We start from the raw sequence: 17,416 nt of genomic DNA on the forward strand, positions 1-17,416 counted from the left end.
TCCTCGTTAATTTTGGCAAAAATAAAGAAATGGATGCTTTTCTTGGTTGCAATACTTGAACAGTAGTAGGAGCAATGTGTTTGAAGTTTGTATCACATAGCCTTAGAAATCCTAAACTACCATTTAAATCCAATGCTTTTCCCTCCTTTTCTTCTTCCTCTCCCCTTCTCAAATCCCCCATTGACCCCCCTAACCATATGGTGGACGCACGAATGATCAAAACTGGCTTTGATCTCCACACCTTTCGCACTAACCTCCTCTTAGAATCCTTTGTCGCAAGGGGGGAGCTTTGTGAAGCCCGCAAATTGTTCGATGAAATGCCTCACAAGAACAACTTCACCTTAAACCGCATGATCTCGGGCTATGCCAAGGCCGGCGATGTTGAGGAAGCGGAACGGCTATTTGACGGCATGAGAGAGCACAGCGCTGTCACTTGGACCATCATGATCAGCGCCTACTCGGAGGCCAACCGCGCGGGAGAAGCATTTGGGCTTTTCAGGGAGATGACCGCCGGAGGAGTTAAGGCTGACCGTATCACGATCACGACGCTGCTTAGTGCTTGCAGTGGCTCGGATGCGTCGAATTGGGTTGCACAAGTTCATACTTATGTTGTCAAATTGGGTTTTGGAATGACCCTTTTGGTATGCAACACATTGGTGGATTCTTACTGCAAGTGTGGCCTTCTTGACATGGGCAGGAGGCATTTCGACGAGATGCATGTCAGGGATTCGGTCACTTACAATGCGATGGTCATGGGCTATTCCAAGGAAGGGTTTTACTCTGATGCTGTGGAACTCTTTGTTGAGATGCGGGATTTGAACCTCAAGCCATCCCAGTTCACTTTTTCAGGTGTTTTAACTGCAGCAATCGGATTAGGTGATTTAGGTCTTGGACGGCAAGTCCATGGTCTTGTGATGAAAGAAAATTTTGGTTGGAACGTGTTTGTGAGCAACTCTCTATTAAATTTTTACTGGAAAAGTGATTGCTTATGTGAAACAAGGACACTCTTTGATGAGATGCCTGAGAGGGACAATGTTTCTTACAATGTAATGATCTCAGGCTACGGCTGGAATGGATACTTCAAGGAGTTCTTGGAGCTCCTCAGGGAGATGCAATTGATTGGTTTGGATAGGAGGAAGTTTCCTTTTGCTAGTTTGTTGAGTGTTGCTGGAGGTCTTCCTCATTTGCAAATGGGCAAGCAAATCCATGCTCAGATAATCCTGACTGATTCAGCATCTGATGATCTTGTGGGAAATGCCCTGATTGACATGTATGCAAAATGCGGCATGTTGGATGTTGCGGAGATGATTTTCATTGACAAAACTGATAAAAACACAGTCTCATGGACAGCGATAATATCAGGCTACATCCAGAATGGTCACTGTGAAGAGGCATTAAGGTTACTCGGTGAAATGAGAAGAGCTGGTCTGAGCCCTGACAGGGCAACATTCTCTAGCATCCTCAGAGCTTCTTCAAGTCTAGCAATGATTGGACTTGGACGGCAACTACACTCTGTCTTAATAAGATCTGGCCATATGTCCAATGTGTTCTCAGGAAGTGCCCTTCTTGATATGTATGCAAAGTGCGGTTGCATGCACGAGACCGTTCAAACATTCGAGGAAATGCCTGATCGAAACATAGTCTCGTGGAATGCAATGATTTCTGCCTATGCCCAGAATGGGCAAGGTATGAAGGCTATCGTGTTGTTCGAAGACATGCTTCAGTGTGGTATTGAACCAAATTCAGTCACCTTCCTAAGCATCCTCTCAGGCTGTAGTCACAGTGGCCTTTCTGAAGAAGGTTTGCATTACTTTGACTTGATGACACGGAGATGCAATCTTACACCAAGGAAGGAACACTATGCTTGCGTTATTGATATGTTGGGTCGAGTGGGTCGTTTGGATGAGGTGGAAAAGTTAGTGGATCAGATACCATTTGAGGCTGATGAGATAATGTGGAATTCAATTCTTCATTCATGCAGAATCCATGGGAATCAAGAGTTAGGCAAAAGGGCAGCTGATAAGCTGTTTGCCATGGAGCTGAAAGATGCTGCCCCATATGTCATAATGTCAAGCATGTATGCTAAAGCTGATCAATGGGAAGATGCCGCCAAGGTGAAAATAATGATGAGAGATCGAGGCGTGAAGAAGGAGCCAGCCTATAGTTGGGTTGAAATCAAGCACAAGATTTATACATTTTCATCAAATGATGAGACCAACCCAAGGATAAGTGACATTAGAGCACTGTTAGATAAGTTGGGCAAAGAAATGGAGAAGGAAGGTTATGAGCCTGATACTGGGTCTGCACTTCATTTGGTTGATGAGGAAATGAAGGTGGAATCTTTGAGATATCACAGTGAGAGGTTAGCAATAGCCTTTGCAATGCTCAACACCGCACCAGGAACACCTATAACGGTGATTAAGAATCTAAGGACATGCGTGGACTGCCATTCCGCAATTAAAGTTATATCCAAGATTGTAAAGAGGGAGATTATCGTGAGGGATTCAAGCAGGTTTCATCATTTCAAGGAGGGCTTTTGCTCTTGTGGAGATTTTTGGTGAGCATCTGATTTACCAGAAACAATTGGAACTTAATGAACTGGAGCTCCATTGAATAAACTCGAGGAGCGAAGCAGACATACGAATGTGCTACTATAGGTGATCCAAAACATGTAAGTTCCTTCCCCATGTATATATTTCTCAGAATCTGGCATCCATAGAATACTAAAGTCATTGTGTTGAGATTGTCTGACGCAGGAGTCACACATTGAAAACTAATACTAAAAGTCTCATCTCTTTGCTAATTTTTTGTTTCCTTATGTACAGCATCTATAGTTCTTATGTTTTACCATGTGGTGTTGGTTGTATACCAAAGTCTGAAATGTGGAATTGCTTTGTATTCAGGAAAGCATTACCAGAACGATCCACGTTTTGTTTGCCTACTACTAGATTTCAAGTGCCATTCTGAGATGTGCTTCAAGCGAATGAATTCATCAACCATGCCAACAAGGTAAAATCTACTTCCAGGAGAACTTTGTAAAGTACTTTTGTGTGTATCTATTCATAAAGTTTGCTTATGAGAGGGCTTCTATGTGTAAGGTATGAGAGAGGCCAGGAGTCAAAATCCCATGTTGGAAGCTTGGGTTTAAAGGAAGGCTTTCATAGGAACCTAGAGGGTGGAGATGCTATGCTGCAGGAAGGAAAAATGCTCACTAGTATTTGATAGATTAACTGTTGTAGTTGATTACTAAAATATGGTTTATGGATGGTATCGAGAACTACACAATTATACTCAATAAAAATATGTCAGATCACTAAAAGCATATGCAAAAATAAGGTTGAAAAACATATGCAATCATACAATAGATCTTCTGCAAAAACTGTATGTTCTACAACTTCCTTCCCAATCTGTTAACTTTCTGCAAAAATTCAACTCAGGCTCATAATTAGCCTTATCTAGCTATCATCCATGTTATTAAATGCGGCAATCTACGCTAGGAAATAGCATACCGTAAAGCAAAGCATGACGCAAATAGAGGCAAGTATATACATGAATTTTCATTTCCTATAAACAAAACTTTCAGGATATTATTATTCATTAATTACATAAGGGCTATCCATCTTTTTCTCCAGTGACAATGAAGGGGGGAAGTTTAAAGGTGAGAACATATCATCATAACTCAGCTGTGGAGCAGGCTTGAATTCATAGGGACCTGTTTTTGCTCCCCATACCTGTTAGAAAAAAAAATCATCATGTGCTTTATATTCTTCTTTCAAACCATTCTTGATATCAACTGATAATTCGTGATTTTTTGACATGGTAAAATAATATACCAACATGAGAAACTAACCTGAGCTCCTTCATTATCATGGCCCTTGTCCCAAGTATGTATTTCACCATTCCTGTAAATTGCTAGTTCTGATGTGCAATAACTCGCACCATTCTGTCGAAAAAGGAAAAGAGAAATCATGAGACATACATCTCTATAGATGGAAGAAGTTAAAGAACAGGAGATCTTATGTTTACATTTAGCAGATTAGATAGCTTCTTGTTGTTGAAGCTATGAAGAATCGATGGGGTTGGAAAGGTTTTAAAGGTAATCAGAATAGGGAACTGTAGAGAAGAATACCCAGGAATTAGGGAAGCCACCAGGTGGAGTTGATCCTTCATATAAGCAACGCTTTCCTCGTTCACACCGTGAGAGGTGTATAGTTGTCAGATGTTCTGCAATATCCTGAACACAACCTTCTCCTTGTACTTAATAGAAAAAAAAACCTTGTGCTCTGAAACCCTAGAGAACTCAGATGACTTGATTAAAGAAATTAAGATCACAAGAAGACTTCATATGCAAAAAGAGAACACTGATATGAAACTAAGGAATTTACTATATCAGGAAGTGACATAGCAACAGTTAGCAAACCCAATGAGGCAACAAAGAAGCTAGTTAAGATGAGAAGTTGATGCACATATGAATATTCACAACAATACATTCTAGTTGAAAGACTAACATCTACAGAATATTGAGAGTCTGGATAAGCCCTAATGCTTAAGTGAAACGGCAGATATTTTTGTGATAATAATTCTCCTTGACAGAGTTGGGTTTAAACTTCATATGGCTCATTGCTTTATTTGGATTTCAGAGGAAGACATACAATCAAAAACTACCATCTTTTATCCTCTTCTAGACTATTCTCATATCAAAAGGACTTAGTCTAGAGGTGGCTTGTGAACTGGGTCCAATTATAGAATTATCATTCACTCTCTAGCAAATGACTCAAGTATTAGCTCAGTGACAAAAATATGTAATATAGTGCTGTTCCACCAGCCAGTAGATCTCACTTCAATCTTCAGCATCCATGATACACGGATTTGAAAGAACTAGTATGCATTTGATGGCAAAGAGCAGAAACAATAAGTATGTGATCAGCAACAGAAAGTTCATGAGCAAATCAACATGGGAAGAGGAGGTCAAGCAACATTCTATTTTGTACCTAAAAGGACTCTATTTATGGAAACTCCTCCATAAGGCCATATTTTCCCTTGTGCTTTCTAGTTCATTTATATCAATAATTACGCACCATAATAGGATACCTCATGAAGAATCAAGAAAGTAATCAATATGTGTAGCAAAAAAGTGTATTATTACGAATTTCATTTGTTGGGTGTTTGGATTTCTTATACATAGGAAAGGTAATTTTCATTGGACCTGGAGCATCTAATTATTGGAGAACTAGATCGTACTATAAGGCATATTAGCTAAGACATTAACAATCTATTGAAAAACAAATTAAATGGTATGTCAGATAATTGTGCACTCAAGCCGAGCATCTCATGGTCTATGTAAAATTTGTGACTAATCTTAAAGTTGTATTGAGAGCAATCCTAACTATATACTAGACTGGAGTCATTCTGACAAATAACAATATACTAGACAACAAGAAGAAAAGTTGATCCAGCAAAATAATCAGACAACAAACAAACACAGATTATTAGCAGACAGAAACATACCCCAATAACTTCTTCAGGCAGCGGTCTCCCGTCCGTTGGACGGTCACAGAAATTCTTGTACTCTTCCACATCCCTGATGGCATACGAACTCAACTGTCCATTGAAAGACTTGGAGGATCAGATATGGCAACTGCAACTTTGTCGAATGCAGTGTTGCTGACAAGTATACAGGTTTATTCATGATGCTGATATGTCCATAAATGGTGTCTCTATTTTAATCAGTTTACCCAATTAAATACCTTCGCTTCATGGATTCTGAGTTACTGAAATTATTAAGTGATTTAAGCAAGAGTTGGAGTTACCAATACCCTAGAACCCAACAAGAACGTACCCAAAGTGATTATGGTTTGACAAAGTTCTACAAATGAGTAAGGACTATATGGTGCCTCAAAATAAGTGACTTCCACAATTCCTGAATAGCATGTCTTTGGCATAGTTAGGACCCACCTCTAAACCAAAGGGCTATATTGGATAGAAAAACCTAGTCTCATATGTTGAGATGAGAAGATTTAGCATGTGTACTTGCTAAGATTGCTTATTACTAGGGCAGATGAGTTAAATGCTGAGCTACTAGATAAAATGAAAAGAAACAAAAAGAAAACAACTCTCAAGTAAGTGCTTATGTATCTCCTATTTACACCAGTTTCCTTTGTTGTTACTTACCCAGGCATCTTTTGTGCAAGTTCTTTCCTTAGTAAGTTGGCAGGTCAGCATTATCCACATAGACAGACCGAGTACTGACCACCAGGTTTGCTCTTTTCATTCCAACATGACTGAAAGTTGGGACATTTTTGGGCTTAGATTTGAGAGTTCTCCAACTAAAATCAAATCTCAACCAATCCAATTCATTGTTGGCTGACCAAGATATATATAGATAGTTAAGAAAATATTATGACTCTTAGAAGATAAAATTAGGCAGTGGCTCCCGGTTGGCGATTAGACTGCATTGGCAGGCTTGGTGGCTCGCCTTGGAGTTTGGTGAGCCTGGCAAGCTGCAGTAGTGTTTAGAGGGCTTGATGAGCTGGCATAATATATTAATATATAAGTATATAGTATACTATATTAGAATATATTATACAATATTAGTATATAATATACCATATTGACATATATTATATACATTATATAATTATTTTTAATTTTGTATATGTTAGACTCTCAAGGCACTCGCATATCGTCTAGGCGCTATGCAATGGGGTGACAATCTACATACCGCGAGCACTTCTAAAAACATTGGACTCACTTATGCTAAATAGTCACAAAGACAAATGGATTAGTAGTTTTAAGTTTCATGATGTTATGAAGGAAAGCTTAAGAATGCCAAAGCAAATCGAAATATCTCGAACAAAAAAGGAGATCCGGTATTAATGCAAAACATTAGCTAGCTCTTTAATATAAATAAATATCAGAGAAAATATCTCACCTCAACATCACATTTCAACTCTTTTGGACAAGGCTTCACCATGTAAAATCTCTACAACAACCAAATAACAAACTCTTATTACTTAATGTAAAAGACAACACTAATTAAGCAGTTGACAATAAACCACAGTCTCAACCAATCTAAGCGAACTGATTATTATCAACAGTACAACGCAAAGCTCACACTTAAGGTCCTATATATACAACAAAATTAGCAATTTCCCCTTATATTTCTTCATGTATTCTTGTGTTTTTAGATGATGATGATTACATAAAGTTTAGTATGACTACAGTGTCAAAAACAACCATGAGAGACATACTTTTCAGAAGCCGGAAAGGACAAAAGTATGCCTATAGATTGTCCACTCTAAAAAAGAGAGGAAATTTTAGTACAGCTTTGAAGTTACCATACTTGCCGAAAAGGTTTTTCTGGAATTCTCCAAAATGCCTGCCATTAAGAAAGAAATAAACTTATTCTTTTTAAGCAAAAATATAATCACAAAAGGCAAACCTAGAGACAAGAAGCTAGTACTAACTTGCTCAAAGTATAAAACTCTGGAGCCATCTACCATCTCTGTTGCAGGGCAAGTAAGCATTCTGTAGTTTAGGAGAAGAAAATTGATGAATAATCACCAGTAAAAGAATTATGATTGGTCCATTGTATGCATAAATGAAGATATGCAGCAACATCCTGGTCATAAGCTCCGATAACTAAGGTTATTGTAACTGTAGAGAATTTCTAAGACAAGAACAAATCAAACAATCTCACAACACTTATTGTTTTCTAAATTATCTTACTGGGCATCATGTATTATACTCAAATCATCCTAAAAGATGAAAAACAAAAGAGATAATGCATAGAAACAGCTGATAAATCCTAAAGCACCTAATTGTGCAGACAGTGCTAACGTAGTACAAGTCCAATTTCAACAACTACTTCAGTACAGCAAGAATTATGAGAATTTACAGTTTAAGCAACCTTAGAACTAACTAGGACAACTGATTACTAATTATACGGAAGAAGGCACTAATTCCATATGCTTCAGTGCATGTAACATTTAAAGCAACTTTTATCATCAATAGTCCAAAGAAGAAACCTCACCTCAGATTGAAATAATTATCTGGGTCTCTCCGAGCCTGCTCCCTCGAGAACTTAATCACCAATCGCACCAAAGAAAGCATCAGATGATCAATTGAACCAAAACGCAGAATCTAAAACAAGCAGATGAAATGAAAACAAAATCTCATCGAGATCTCCTTACCTTCTCCCCCGAGAGGGCTTCGGCGACGGCGCGAGCATGGTCCCACCTGGTTGTCGACTTCCTCAACCTCTTGAGAAGCATCACTCCACCGAACAAAACTAGAGCTTTTAGGACGAAACCCCGAACTCGACTTCCCCCACTGCTGGATCCCGATTCCATTCCCATCCCGCCTCGAACCAAAGGAAGCTCCTCTCCGAATCGAGAAATCACTGGGCCAATTCCGAAAATTGTACGAAGCGATCCAGAAGAATCGTATCCGGAGAGAGAGAAGAGTAGCAGGATACGCACGTGAGATGCGAGGTGTTGCGTTCTTGGTATAATGACCGTAGAGATTGGATGTGGTGTGGCTCACGGCTCTCGCGGTGGAAAAGGATATGCCCACAAAATGTTTGACAAAATGTCTAGATGCGTTACTCCTGCCAAACTCGCATTTGGTTTGTCTTTGGTTTGGATTTGCCTGTTTCAATGAAAACTCTTTTATTTATGAGACAAAAGCTCCACATTTTTAAGGCAATTTATAATTTACACCCTACAATTCTTTTTCTCTTATTATCACTAAACACCCTGCACTTTGTTTTTATTACATAAAAACACCCTGAGTCATTAGTTTGAATTCGAGTTTCATGATCCTCCCATTTCAGAGGACATTTGGGTAGTTATCGGGTGAGTTGTGCTCGAGGGCAAAAGACCATACGGCCCATTTGCCCCCAAGGACGGGCCTGCTATTGCCCGTCCATCGTGTGCTGAGCGGGAAGTCTTAGGGGACAAAGGAGAGCCCACGAGGACCGTCCGATCCATGGGCCCCACTACCCACAAGCCCAAACTAGTGTACCTGACCTGACCCCCGTGCTCCTTTGATCCACTCATCGCCTGCGACCATTCTGGCACCCAAGGACGAGGACGTGGACGATCCCCATTTGCCAGCGCAGTGGACCCACTGTTCCATTACTGCCGCATGAGCAATCCGAGCCGTCGACCTGGAATCAAGTTGTACCCGTGCATCCCGCATCACAGGCTTTTGGACCAACTTGAACCGGCGAGAGCAACCCGGTCCGGCTCGCAAACACCGGCTCAGGGAGTGAGGTCTAACCGGACGGACGAAACGGCGGGGGGGGGCCAGCTCGGAAGCCATTGAGACGATGCCACGTTACCACTGTAGAAATATTATTACATCCGGGGATGTAGGCGACCGGCTGGACCACCACGCCTTATCTCGCACCGTAGGGTGAAGTCGGATATCGCCATCACCATATCACGTCCGTCCGTATCGTACTCTGGCACGAGATGTCACGTGGCCTCCCTCTTGTGGTCCCCACTTCGTAGCTTTATTGTATAATTTTCTTGCTCCGGAATAAATAGGGCGTTCCTATTCGATGGGTCCCAGGACTCAGGACCCAATAGTTAATAAATTTTGAAATGCTAATTACTATCATAATCCCATGATTACCGGACTTGCTCCGTGCTTGACGTCACCACAAACTATAATTCAACGAGCTTTGGCCTCCGGAACGTAGCGTGGACGGTCAGGATCCGATCATAAGCCGGGATATTAAGGGGAAGGTCAAATGGGGTGGGGCCAGGGCCTGAGGCCACGTGGGCAGGAGCTCCTCAAATAGGCTGGGAGTTGGAGTGGGCCCCGGTACACGGCGGCACTTGTCGCTTGCGAGCGGACATGGGTGGAACCCTCTTGAGATCTCATGATCTGTCACACATGTTGTTGATGAACGGATGTGATTAAGGCAGTCCGATGAGTATTTCGAAACTGCCGAGTCGGCAGGAATAGCTGTGCGCTGCTTGTGGCAGACAGCTAGCTCTGCTCCACAAGGACCACAATAGCTCGGCGAAGGCACAGGTATCATGATCTCCCACGGAGCACCGGGATCTGCTTCGGTCGATCTAACACGCATCTCCCCGTCCCTTGCCGCTCTTCTCCCGAAACGTGTCCTCCCGTTCCAGGACTAGCCATGAGAAAGCCAACGTTGCCCGTTGATACGGGACAAGGCCAGCCACCTCGGACGTAACGGAGTGGCGACGTTTCCGAAAATAGTAAACGGCGTCAGGTCCGTCCTAACGGAGTTGGATTGGAGTGCACTTTCGGCTCGGTTTAGAGTTAAACCGGTCGACGACTGTCCCAAAGTGACAAGTGGGCGTCCTCTTCTTCCTTCGCTCTGAGCTCTTACTCTGTACCACAGAGAGAGAGAGAGAGCTACAAAGGAGAGGAGTTTTAGGGTTTAAGAGGAGGAGATTTCTTCGAACTAGGGTTCTACTACTTGGAATTACGGGTTTGGTTGGGGATTTTAGAGTTTTACTAGGTAGAATTGGGGTTTGAGAAGTGGATGAGGTGGGACTCGTGAATGGAGACGAGCAGTGGACGCAGCGAGCCTATCGGAGGAGGCAGAAGAGCCGGCGGAGAGGATTGCAGTGTTCTCGGTGGAGCTCATGTTCTCGGGAAAGGTTGGACCTTGCCGGTCTCCGGCGGTTGGCCGGAGAGAGTCCAGGTGTGGTTCATGATCAGCGTGTTCTTATTAAGGTTTCTTTTGTTGCAGATGGGGGTGACGCGCTCTATAATGAGCTATGGCACGCGTGCGCGGGACCATTGGTGACGGTGCCGCGAGCAGGGGAGAGGGTGTTCTACTTCCCCCAGGGCCATATAGAGCAGGTAAGCTTCTCAAACCTAGTACTTTTGAGGACTTCATGGCTTCGAATTCGTTATCTGAGGTTTCGGGATCGTGGTTTAGGTGGAGGCTTCGACGAATCAGGTGGCGGACCAGCAGATGCCGGTCTATGATCTCCCGTGGAGAATCCCCTGTCGTGTGATCAACGTGCAACTGAAGGTGATTCCTCTAAGACCCTAAACTTTTAGAAATCAAAGTTCGTGAGTGGTTCTTCTTGCTTGTTAGGCGGAGCAGGACACGGATGAGGTGTTTGCTCAAGTGACGTTGCTTCCTGAATCCAAGGTACTCTTGAGACCACTGGACCTTTTCATGACAAAGTCTTCATGTTTTTGGTCAAGTTGGAGAATTTCTTCTTCTCTACTTTTTACTGTTTGTTGCTTTTATTAGCAAGATGAGAATAATATGGACAAGGAGATGCCGCCCCCTGCGCCGCCCTCGCGACCTCAAGTACACTCCTTTTGTAAGACTTTGACTGCGTCGGACACCAGCACGCATGGCGGGTTCTCGGTGTTGAAACGGCATGCGGATGAGTGCCTCCCTCCGCTGGTTAGCGTTTCAGCTATGATCATTACGCGTTGGTATGGTTGGATTTGTAGGGTCTTGGCTAGTACGCAATATTATAAATCTGGTTGTGTTGATCAGGATATGTGTCAGCAACCTCCGACGCAAGAGCTAGTTGCAAAGGATTTGCATGGGGTCGAATGGCGCTTCCGCCATATTTTTCGGGGTAATTTCTTACTGACATCATATGCTTCTATCATTGCATCAGTCTTTTCTTTGTACCAAAAATAATTCTCTGAAGTGTATTGGCTTCATCTGTGGAAGAGTAGCATGTGGTATTTGGATATACAGACTGGTTCTTGTAACTTTGAACCCTGGGCTATATAGGAGTTTTAAATATTTGCTAAGATGGCATGCTAATAATGCATTTGTGCTATTTTATCTGAAGTTGTTTGGTCTAAAGTTTCTAAGGTTAAGCAGTTTAATAGTTTTTATAGAGCTTAATTTTTCTATTATTCTTTAGAAATAATGCATAAGTGCTTGATTTAGATATGCAAGATTTTTGTGCTTACTTGGGCATGCTTAACTGCTACTGCATTTACTAAAGGCCAACCAAGGAGGCATCTGCTTCAGAGTGGCTGGAGTGTCTTTGTCAGTTCCAAAAGGCTTGTTGCTGGGGATGCTTTTATATTTCTAAGGTCTAAAACTCTTTTAACCTTTGATGGTGTATGTTGTTAACATCTAAGTTTCAGTATCTTATGTATTAAGTGCTGTGCAATTGGCAGAGGAGAGAATGGCGAACTACGCGTTGGAGTCAGGCGTGCAATGAGACAACAGCCAAATATTCCATCTTCAGTCATATCATGCCACAGTATGCACCTTGGTGTCCTTGCAACAGCATGGCATGCTGTTAACACGGGGACCATGTTCACCGTCTACTACAAACCAAGGTTTGTGGCCACTGCTCCCTAGTCTTAGGAACAGGCTCATCTCATATAGCAACTTTTACTGTTATGACTGTCGATCTTTAAATGGGAAAAGAATCTCAAATTTTTGCAAAGCACTGTTACGTCTGCAGTTCTATTTTTTGTCTTTTCTATTCTGTATATACTTTGTAATTAGCTTCTCTCATTCAATTGACCTGACAGGACAAGCCCTTCTGAATTCATCATCCCATACGATCAATATATGGAATCTGTCAAGAAGAATCATTATATAGGGATGAGATTCAAGATGAGATTTGAAGGAGAAGAAGCTCCTGAGGAGAGGTATAAGTAGTTGGTGATTCTGTGTCACTTAGTGGATATGATTATTTTGAACACTCCAAAGTTAGCTGACCCATCAGAAATGTCTCAAATTTGTCATTCTTCCCCTCTCGTGTCAGGTTCACCGGGACAATAGTTGGCATAGATGAAGCCGACCCAAGCAGATGGACTGGATCAAAGTGGAGATGCCTCAAGGTAGTGTCAATGAGCTTCTTTTATGGTCTATGCCAGTTATATTTAATATTTGTTTCTGGATGTCAGGTGAGATGGGATGAAACCTCTTCTGTTCCTCATCCAGAGAGAGTTTCTCCTTGGAAAGTTGAACCTTCTGTAAACCCTACTCCCATAAACTCCCTTCCAGTGCCTAGACCAAAGAGGCCCCGGTCAAACATTGCTCCTCCCTCACCTGATTCATCTATTACTATGAGAGAAGGTAGAACCATTATCTTGACTTAGATATGTGAATGGTTTCAGTTATCGTTATCCTTTATGCAAACTTCCATATCATGCTTCCAGCTTCTTCTAAAGTCACTGTAGACCCTTTCCAACACAATAGTCTTCCAAGGGTCTTCCAAGGTCAAGAAATGATGACCTTGAGATGCAATTTTACAGATGCTAACGAGTTGGATACTGCTCAAAAGCCCATTATTTGGTCTTCAAAGTTCAGTGAAGATAAAACTAACGTCACTTCTCAGAGATGGTTAGGCCCTGAGCACCAGGTGCAGACGAGGCATGGTACTTCTAATATGGAGTTCTCAGGATTACGGACTCCTATCTATTCACGCGATTCACATGGATTTTGCTCATCCTTTTTGGACCAGAACTTAACTGATGAGATGTCTTGGAAGACACAATACCAAGATCAAGAAAGCAACCACATTATGTTTTCTGGCTCAAGGTCTTTAATGCCTCCACATCCTTTGAATCAGCAAAACTCGAAGATGACCACTCCAATTGGTGACATACCTTATCAGAAAGCTGGAATTATTAGTTACGGTGGACTGGGGGATCATGATGTGTTGCAGAGCCCACGGGATGATCAATACTCAAACTGGGCTGCACATTTTCTGCCAACATTTCATACAGAGAAAAGCTTGCAGCATAGGTTGGTCAAGCCTCAACCTCTGGTAGCTTGTCAGAGGGAAGTTGCAAAACCAGAAAGTAGTGGGATATGCAAGCTATTTGGGATTCATCTTAACAGCAGACCAGCAACATCTGGACCGTCAAGATCATCAAGTGCGCCCCATGAGCCACAGACACATGTTCGTCCAACAGCAGCAATGGAACAGCTGCAAACCATAGAAGCAGACAAATGTTCAGATCTACCCAAGTTAGTTAAGTCTGTTGATATTTCTCCAGCTGGTTGTGATGTGGAAAAACCGTGTTACCCCCAAGCTTCTAACTATATGCAAGGCAAACCTCAGAGTGTCTCAATGCGAAGTTGTACAAAGGTACTTACTTTTACGTACAGTGAGCTGCCATGTTGTTCCTCATGAGTTGCAACTAAATATCTATTCTCTTCTATGTCTTGGTAATCTATAAGCCTATTCTCTTGTATTATTCATATCTTGACAATCTATAATCAGTTGTTTGTATTCTAACTTCTACGAACTAGCCTGAGTTGAATCTTTATATTGTATGACATACATAAAATTCACATTATTGACAAGATCAGAAATTTAGAAGTTTTCCTGCCTCTTTTAGCAGAAAACTAATATTGATTTGACAATATTCTGAATCTTTTAGCATTAGAGTGAAGAATTTGGATACAGTTTCATACTTGTGGATGTACTGCTTTCACTTTTTAAAATTGCTTATCGAACTTTGTCCCATGCAAGCATGACTAATTTCAAGCAAGCTTTAGTAATTTTTATTGCGATGCAAATTTGTCTGTCTGAATTATCATTGTTTCTACAATGAGCTATATATGCTAAAATTTTGAAATGAATTGATTGCCTAGTAGACCACACAGACCTAGTTTGTGAATCAAGATTGATTAGAAAGAGTAAGCTATAAATATCAATAGCTATCAGTTATTATATACTGCCATTAATATAACACAACTATGTTCTGAATTTAGCTTGTAGTCTTCAGATTGTTGAAGTTTGTTTTCCTAGTCTTTTTAATTGAATCAAGGTTTTTTTAGATTCAAGTTTGCTTCAGATTGTTTAATATTTTTCCCTCTTCAGGTGCATAAGCAGGGAATTGCCCTTGGCAGGTCTGTGGACCTTACAAAGTTCAATGGTTACGACAAATTGATTGCTGAGCTGGATCGGATGTTTGAGTTCGAGGGTGAATTGATGAGTCCTGCCAAGAATTGGCTGGTTGTCTTCACAGATAACGAGGGAGATATGATGCTTGTTGGGGATGACCCCTGGCAGTAAGTATGCATGTTTTAGTTTTATACTTGCTCTGGAGATTACTCTACTGGTTGACATTACATAAAATTTCTCCTTAAACAGCGAATTCTGTTGTATGGTTCGTAAAATTTCCATATACACACGAGAGGAGGTCCAGAGGATGAATCCAGGTAAACTACACTCCACAGTTGAAGATAATCCAGCTGCTTCAGAGGAACAAGGTGTGACTGCCAGAGAAACAGAAGGCAGTTCACCTAAATCCTTTCATCTAGAGAGGTGCTAGGGTTACCTTACAAACTGACAGTGTGAGTGGCATGAACACAGTAGATAATTGTCTGATGTTACCTCTTATATATAGGGTGTTTATTTTTCATATATACCCTTGTAACTCCCTTATTTGCTTGTATGTCCCTCTAATGTGGATATTTGAAATTCATAGTTTTTAAATGTATACCCTTTAATTTTCCTATTTTTTGCATATGTATCCACTTAGAGTAAACGTTAAAATTTGAACAATTGGGAGGATTTCTATGCAAATGATATATGCTTTGAAATGTATACCTGCAAATATCGACATCAGGGCGGCACAAAAGTAAATAACAGATTTTGTCAGGGTATACATGCAAAAAAAAAAAACTTTATATAGAAACATTTCTTTTGCCGGCTAATGCTTGCTTCATGCATTGCTACTAATTTGTTCTGTTGGATCTGCAATTCTGCAGCATACTTTTCCATTTGAAACATTAAAACTGAAAGGAACTCATCTTCTCTCTATTGGTTTGCACAGGTCTCTGAAGTAACAGAGTGATGGAAGTGAACACAAAATGTTTTTGATAGTGGGGCCATGCTATGATATATTGGTAAGCCCCATCTTATCCTCCAGTTGGACTTTGAGCTGCTCTGGAGGCCACCTTATCTTAATACAGTTTTGGTTATGTATCGGTTTTGGCTTGCAATTTGTCCTTTGTTTATTTTCTATATATAGGCATATATATGTATATTTGCTGCCTGGGCATAAGAGGGGCTTTGAACTTTCTCAATCTACCATGTAAATAGTTATTTTTGTTTATCTTATTATCAGCCTTCGGTGTCTCACCTTTGCCTCTGTTTTTGCTGAACACCCATCTCTAGTGACTTGCAGAATTGTTTGCCATGATTATTGTGTTTATGCTTAGAGGACTAGTGGTTTGAATGATGTGAGATTAGTGTAATAATTTGTTGAATATTCGCTTTAAAATGTTGAGTTATACTTATTGGATTGCATATATGCACTCTGGGATATCCTCTCTTGTATGGTAACCTCTTAGGATAATTTTTGTTGAATGTCTGGACCATCTATTTAGTTACTTTTCACTGGACTGTTTATATATAAGAACAAAAAATTTCTTCACAAAGTTGTTTCAATATGGTTATTTTTTTCTTTTCATTTTTTGAATGATTCAGTGGAAGTAACCTTTATCATACCTAAAGTACAGAAATAACTATTTATCTCAATACTATTTTTATTAGTACCTACTCTATCTACTCACTTTAAATTACTAAATTTATTTTAAAAAATAGGTTACATATCTATCCTGATTATGTTCCCATCAATTATCATTTCACTTTTAAAAGTCATGATACTGTGTGGAACCCCTAAGTAAATAAAATAAAAATTTAATGACTGTTAATGCATATATAGAAAATTTAGGCCATTTTTTATAATTTATATTGAAAATGGTCTGTAGATTTCTGCACTCAGTCCAGGTTATAACCCCACTCAAAGCGGTGAGTCATGATACATTCTACGAGAGCAATGCTGGAAAGCAAATCTAGCCAAAGTAATATAGCAGATCTGGAGGGAAGGAAAGGTTGCAGCCCTATCCTTGCAGTCCAGGATAAGAGGCACAATTCCTCGTACTCCAGTTAAAAGTTAACATCCATTCCATTATCGGACTTCTGAAGACCAATTACGTCTTATATATAGTTACCATTCCCCGAATAAGTTTATGAGATCGACTCTTAAACTCAAATAATTATTATAAAAAAAATTATTTGGTTGCTTACAACCCGGTTTAGTTGGTGATTTAGTTGCGGGACAGCAGCATTTAGTAAGAACAATAGTTTGACGACACTAACAACTTAAAATTTAGGCTAAACAGTGTATATATTAGCTAAAATTTGATGAGATTTAAGGGCCTTTGTTTTTATGGAGAGTTAGACCTAGCAATTCTCCACTAGAGCACACCAGAAATAAGAAATCATATTCTGCGAGCATTCTCCAGAATAAATTGAGGATCTTATCACAACTTTTTTTCTTTTTTCTTGACTTTCAAATCATATTCGTTGACTTGATCTGAACATTCTGGACATTCCCAGTAAGATCATATTGCACATTAGAAATAAGAGCACCAACCCTACCACTCTTTAACAGTGGAGGGAAA

At 40.6% G+C, this 17,416-nt stretch overlaps 3 protein-coding genes across 5 annotated transcripts; 2 read left to right on the forward strand and 1 right to left on the reverse strand.

Moving 5' to 3' along the window:
- Positions 1 to 3,252, forward strand: LOC140801996 (putative pentatricopeptide repeat-containing protein At2g01510). 2 transcript variants are annotated; one of them, XM_073157400.1, is made up of 3 exons: positions 1 to 2,671; positions 2,904 to 3,009; positions 3,099 to 3,252. In XM_073157400.1, the coding sequence occupies exon 1, from the start codon at positions 75 to 77 to the stop codon at positions 2,559 to 2,561; it is 2,487 nt and encodes an 828-aa protein (XP_073013501.1). In that variant the 5' UTR covers positions 1 to 74; the 3' UTR covers positions 2,562 to 2,671; positions 2,904 to 3,009; positions 3,099 to 3,252. The 2 variants fall into 2 exon arrangements, with proteins under 2 accessions (XP_073013501.1, XP_073013500.1); XM_073157399.1 differs by having other exon boundaries at positions 2,904 to 3,252.
- An 85-nt stretch (positions 3,253 to 3,337) lies between these two features.
- Positions 3,338 to 8,682, reverse strand: LOC140801997 (chromophore lyase CRL, chloroplastic). The gene is made up of 9 exons (XM_073157401.1): positions 8,193 to 8,682; positions 8,033 to 8,082; positions 7,467 to 7,527; positions 7,343 to 7,378; positions 6,932 to 6,982; positions 5,509 to 5,601; positions 4,130 to 4,234; positions 3,851 to 3,943; positions 3,338 to 3,731 (listed from the first exon to the last, which is right to left on the reverse strand). The coding sequence occupies exons 1-9, from the start codon at positions 8,355 to 8,357 to the stop codon at positions 3,591 to 3,593; spliced, it is 795 nt and encodes a 264-aa protein (XP_073013502.1). The 5' UTR covers positions 8,358 to 8,682; the 3' UTR covers positions 3,338 to 3,590.
- A 1,643-nt stretch (positions 8,683 to 10,325) lies between these two features.
- Positions 10,326 to 16,088, forward strand: LOC140801868 (auxin response factor 23-like). Of its 2 annotated transcripts, none has more exons than XM_073157217.1 (15): positions 10,326 to 10,646; positions 10,739 to 10,851; positions 10,931 to 11,026; positions 11,093 to 11,149; positions 11,255 to 11,413; positions 11,510 to 11,594; positions 11,976 to 12,066; positions 12,154 to 12,318; positions 12,517 to 12,636; positions 12,753 to 12,828; positions 12,895 to 13,066; positions 13,150 to 14,084; positions 14,823 to 15,013; positions 15,096 to 15,298; positions 15,781 to 16,088. In XM_073157217.1, exons 1-14 carry the CDS (start codon positions 10,547 to 10,549, stop codon positions 15,274 to 15,276), a joined length of 2,541 nt encoding a protein of 846 aa, XP_073013318.1. In that variant the 5' UTR covers positions 10,326 to 10,546; the 3' UTR covers positions 15,277 to 15,298; positions 15,781 to 16,088. The 2 variants fall into 2 exon arrangements, with proteins under 2 accessions (XP_073013318.1, XP_073013319.1); XM_073157218.1 differs by having other exon boundaries at positions 13,246 to 14,084.
- The last annotated feature ends 1,328 nt before the right edge of the window (positions 16,089 to 17,416 follow it).

Source organism: Typha latifolia, chromosome 15, assembly GCF_019914945.1.
Source record: "Typha latifolia isolate L0001 chromosome 15, TyphaL0001v2, whole genome shotgun sequence".
NCBI lineage: Eukaryota > Viridiplantae > Streptophyta > Magnoliopsida > Poales > Typhaceae > Typha > Typha latifolia.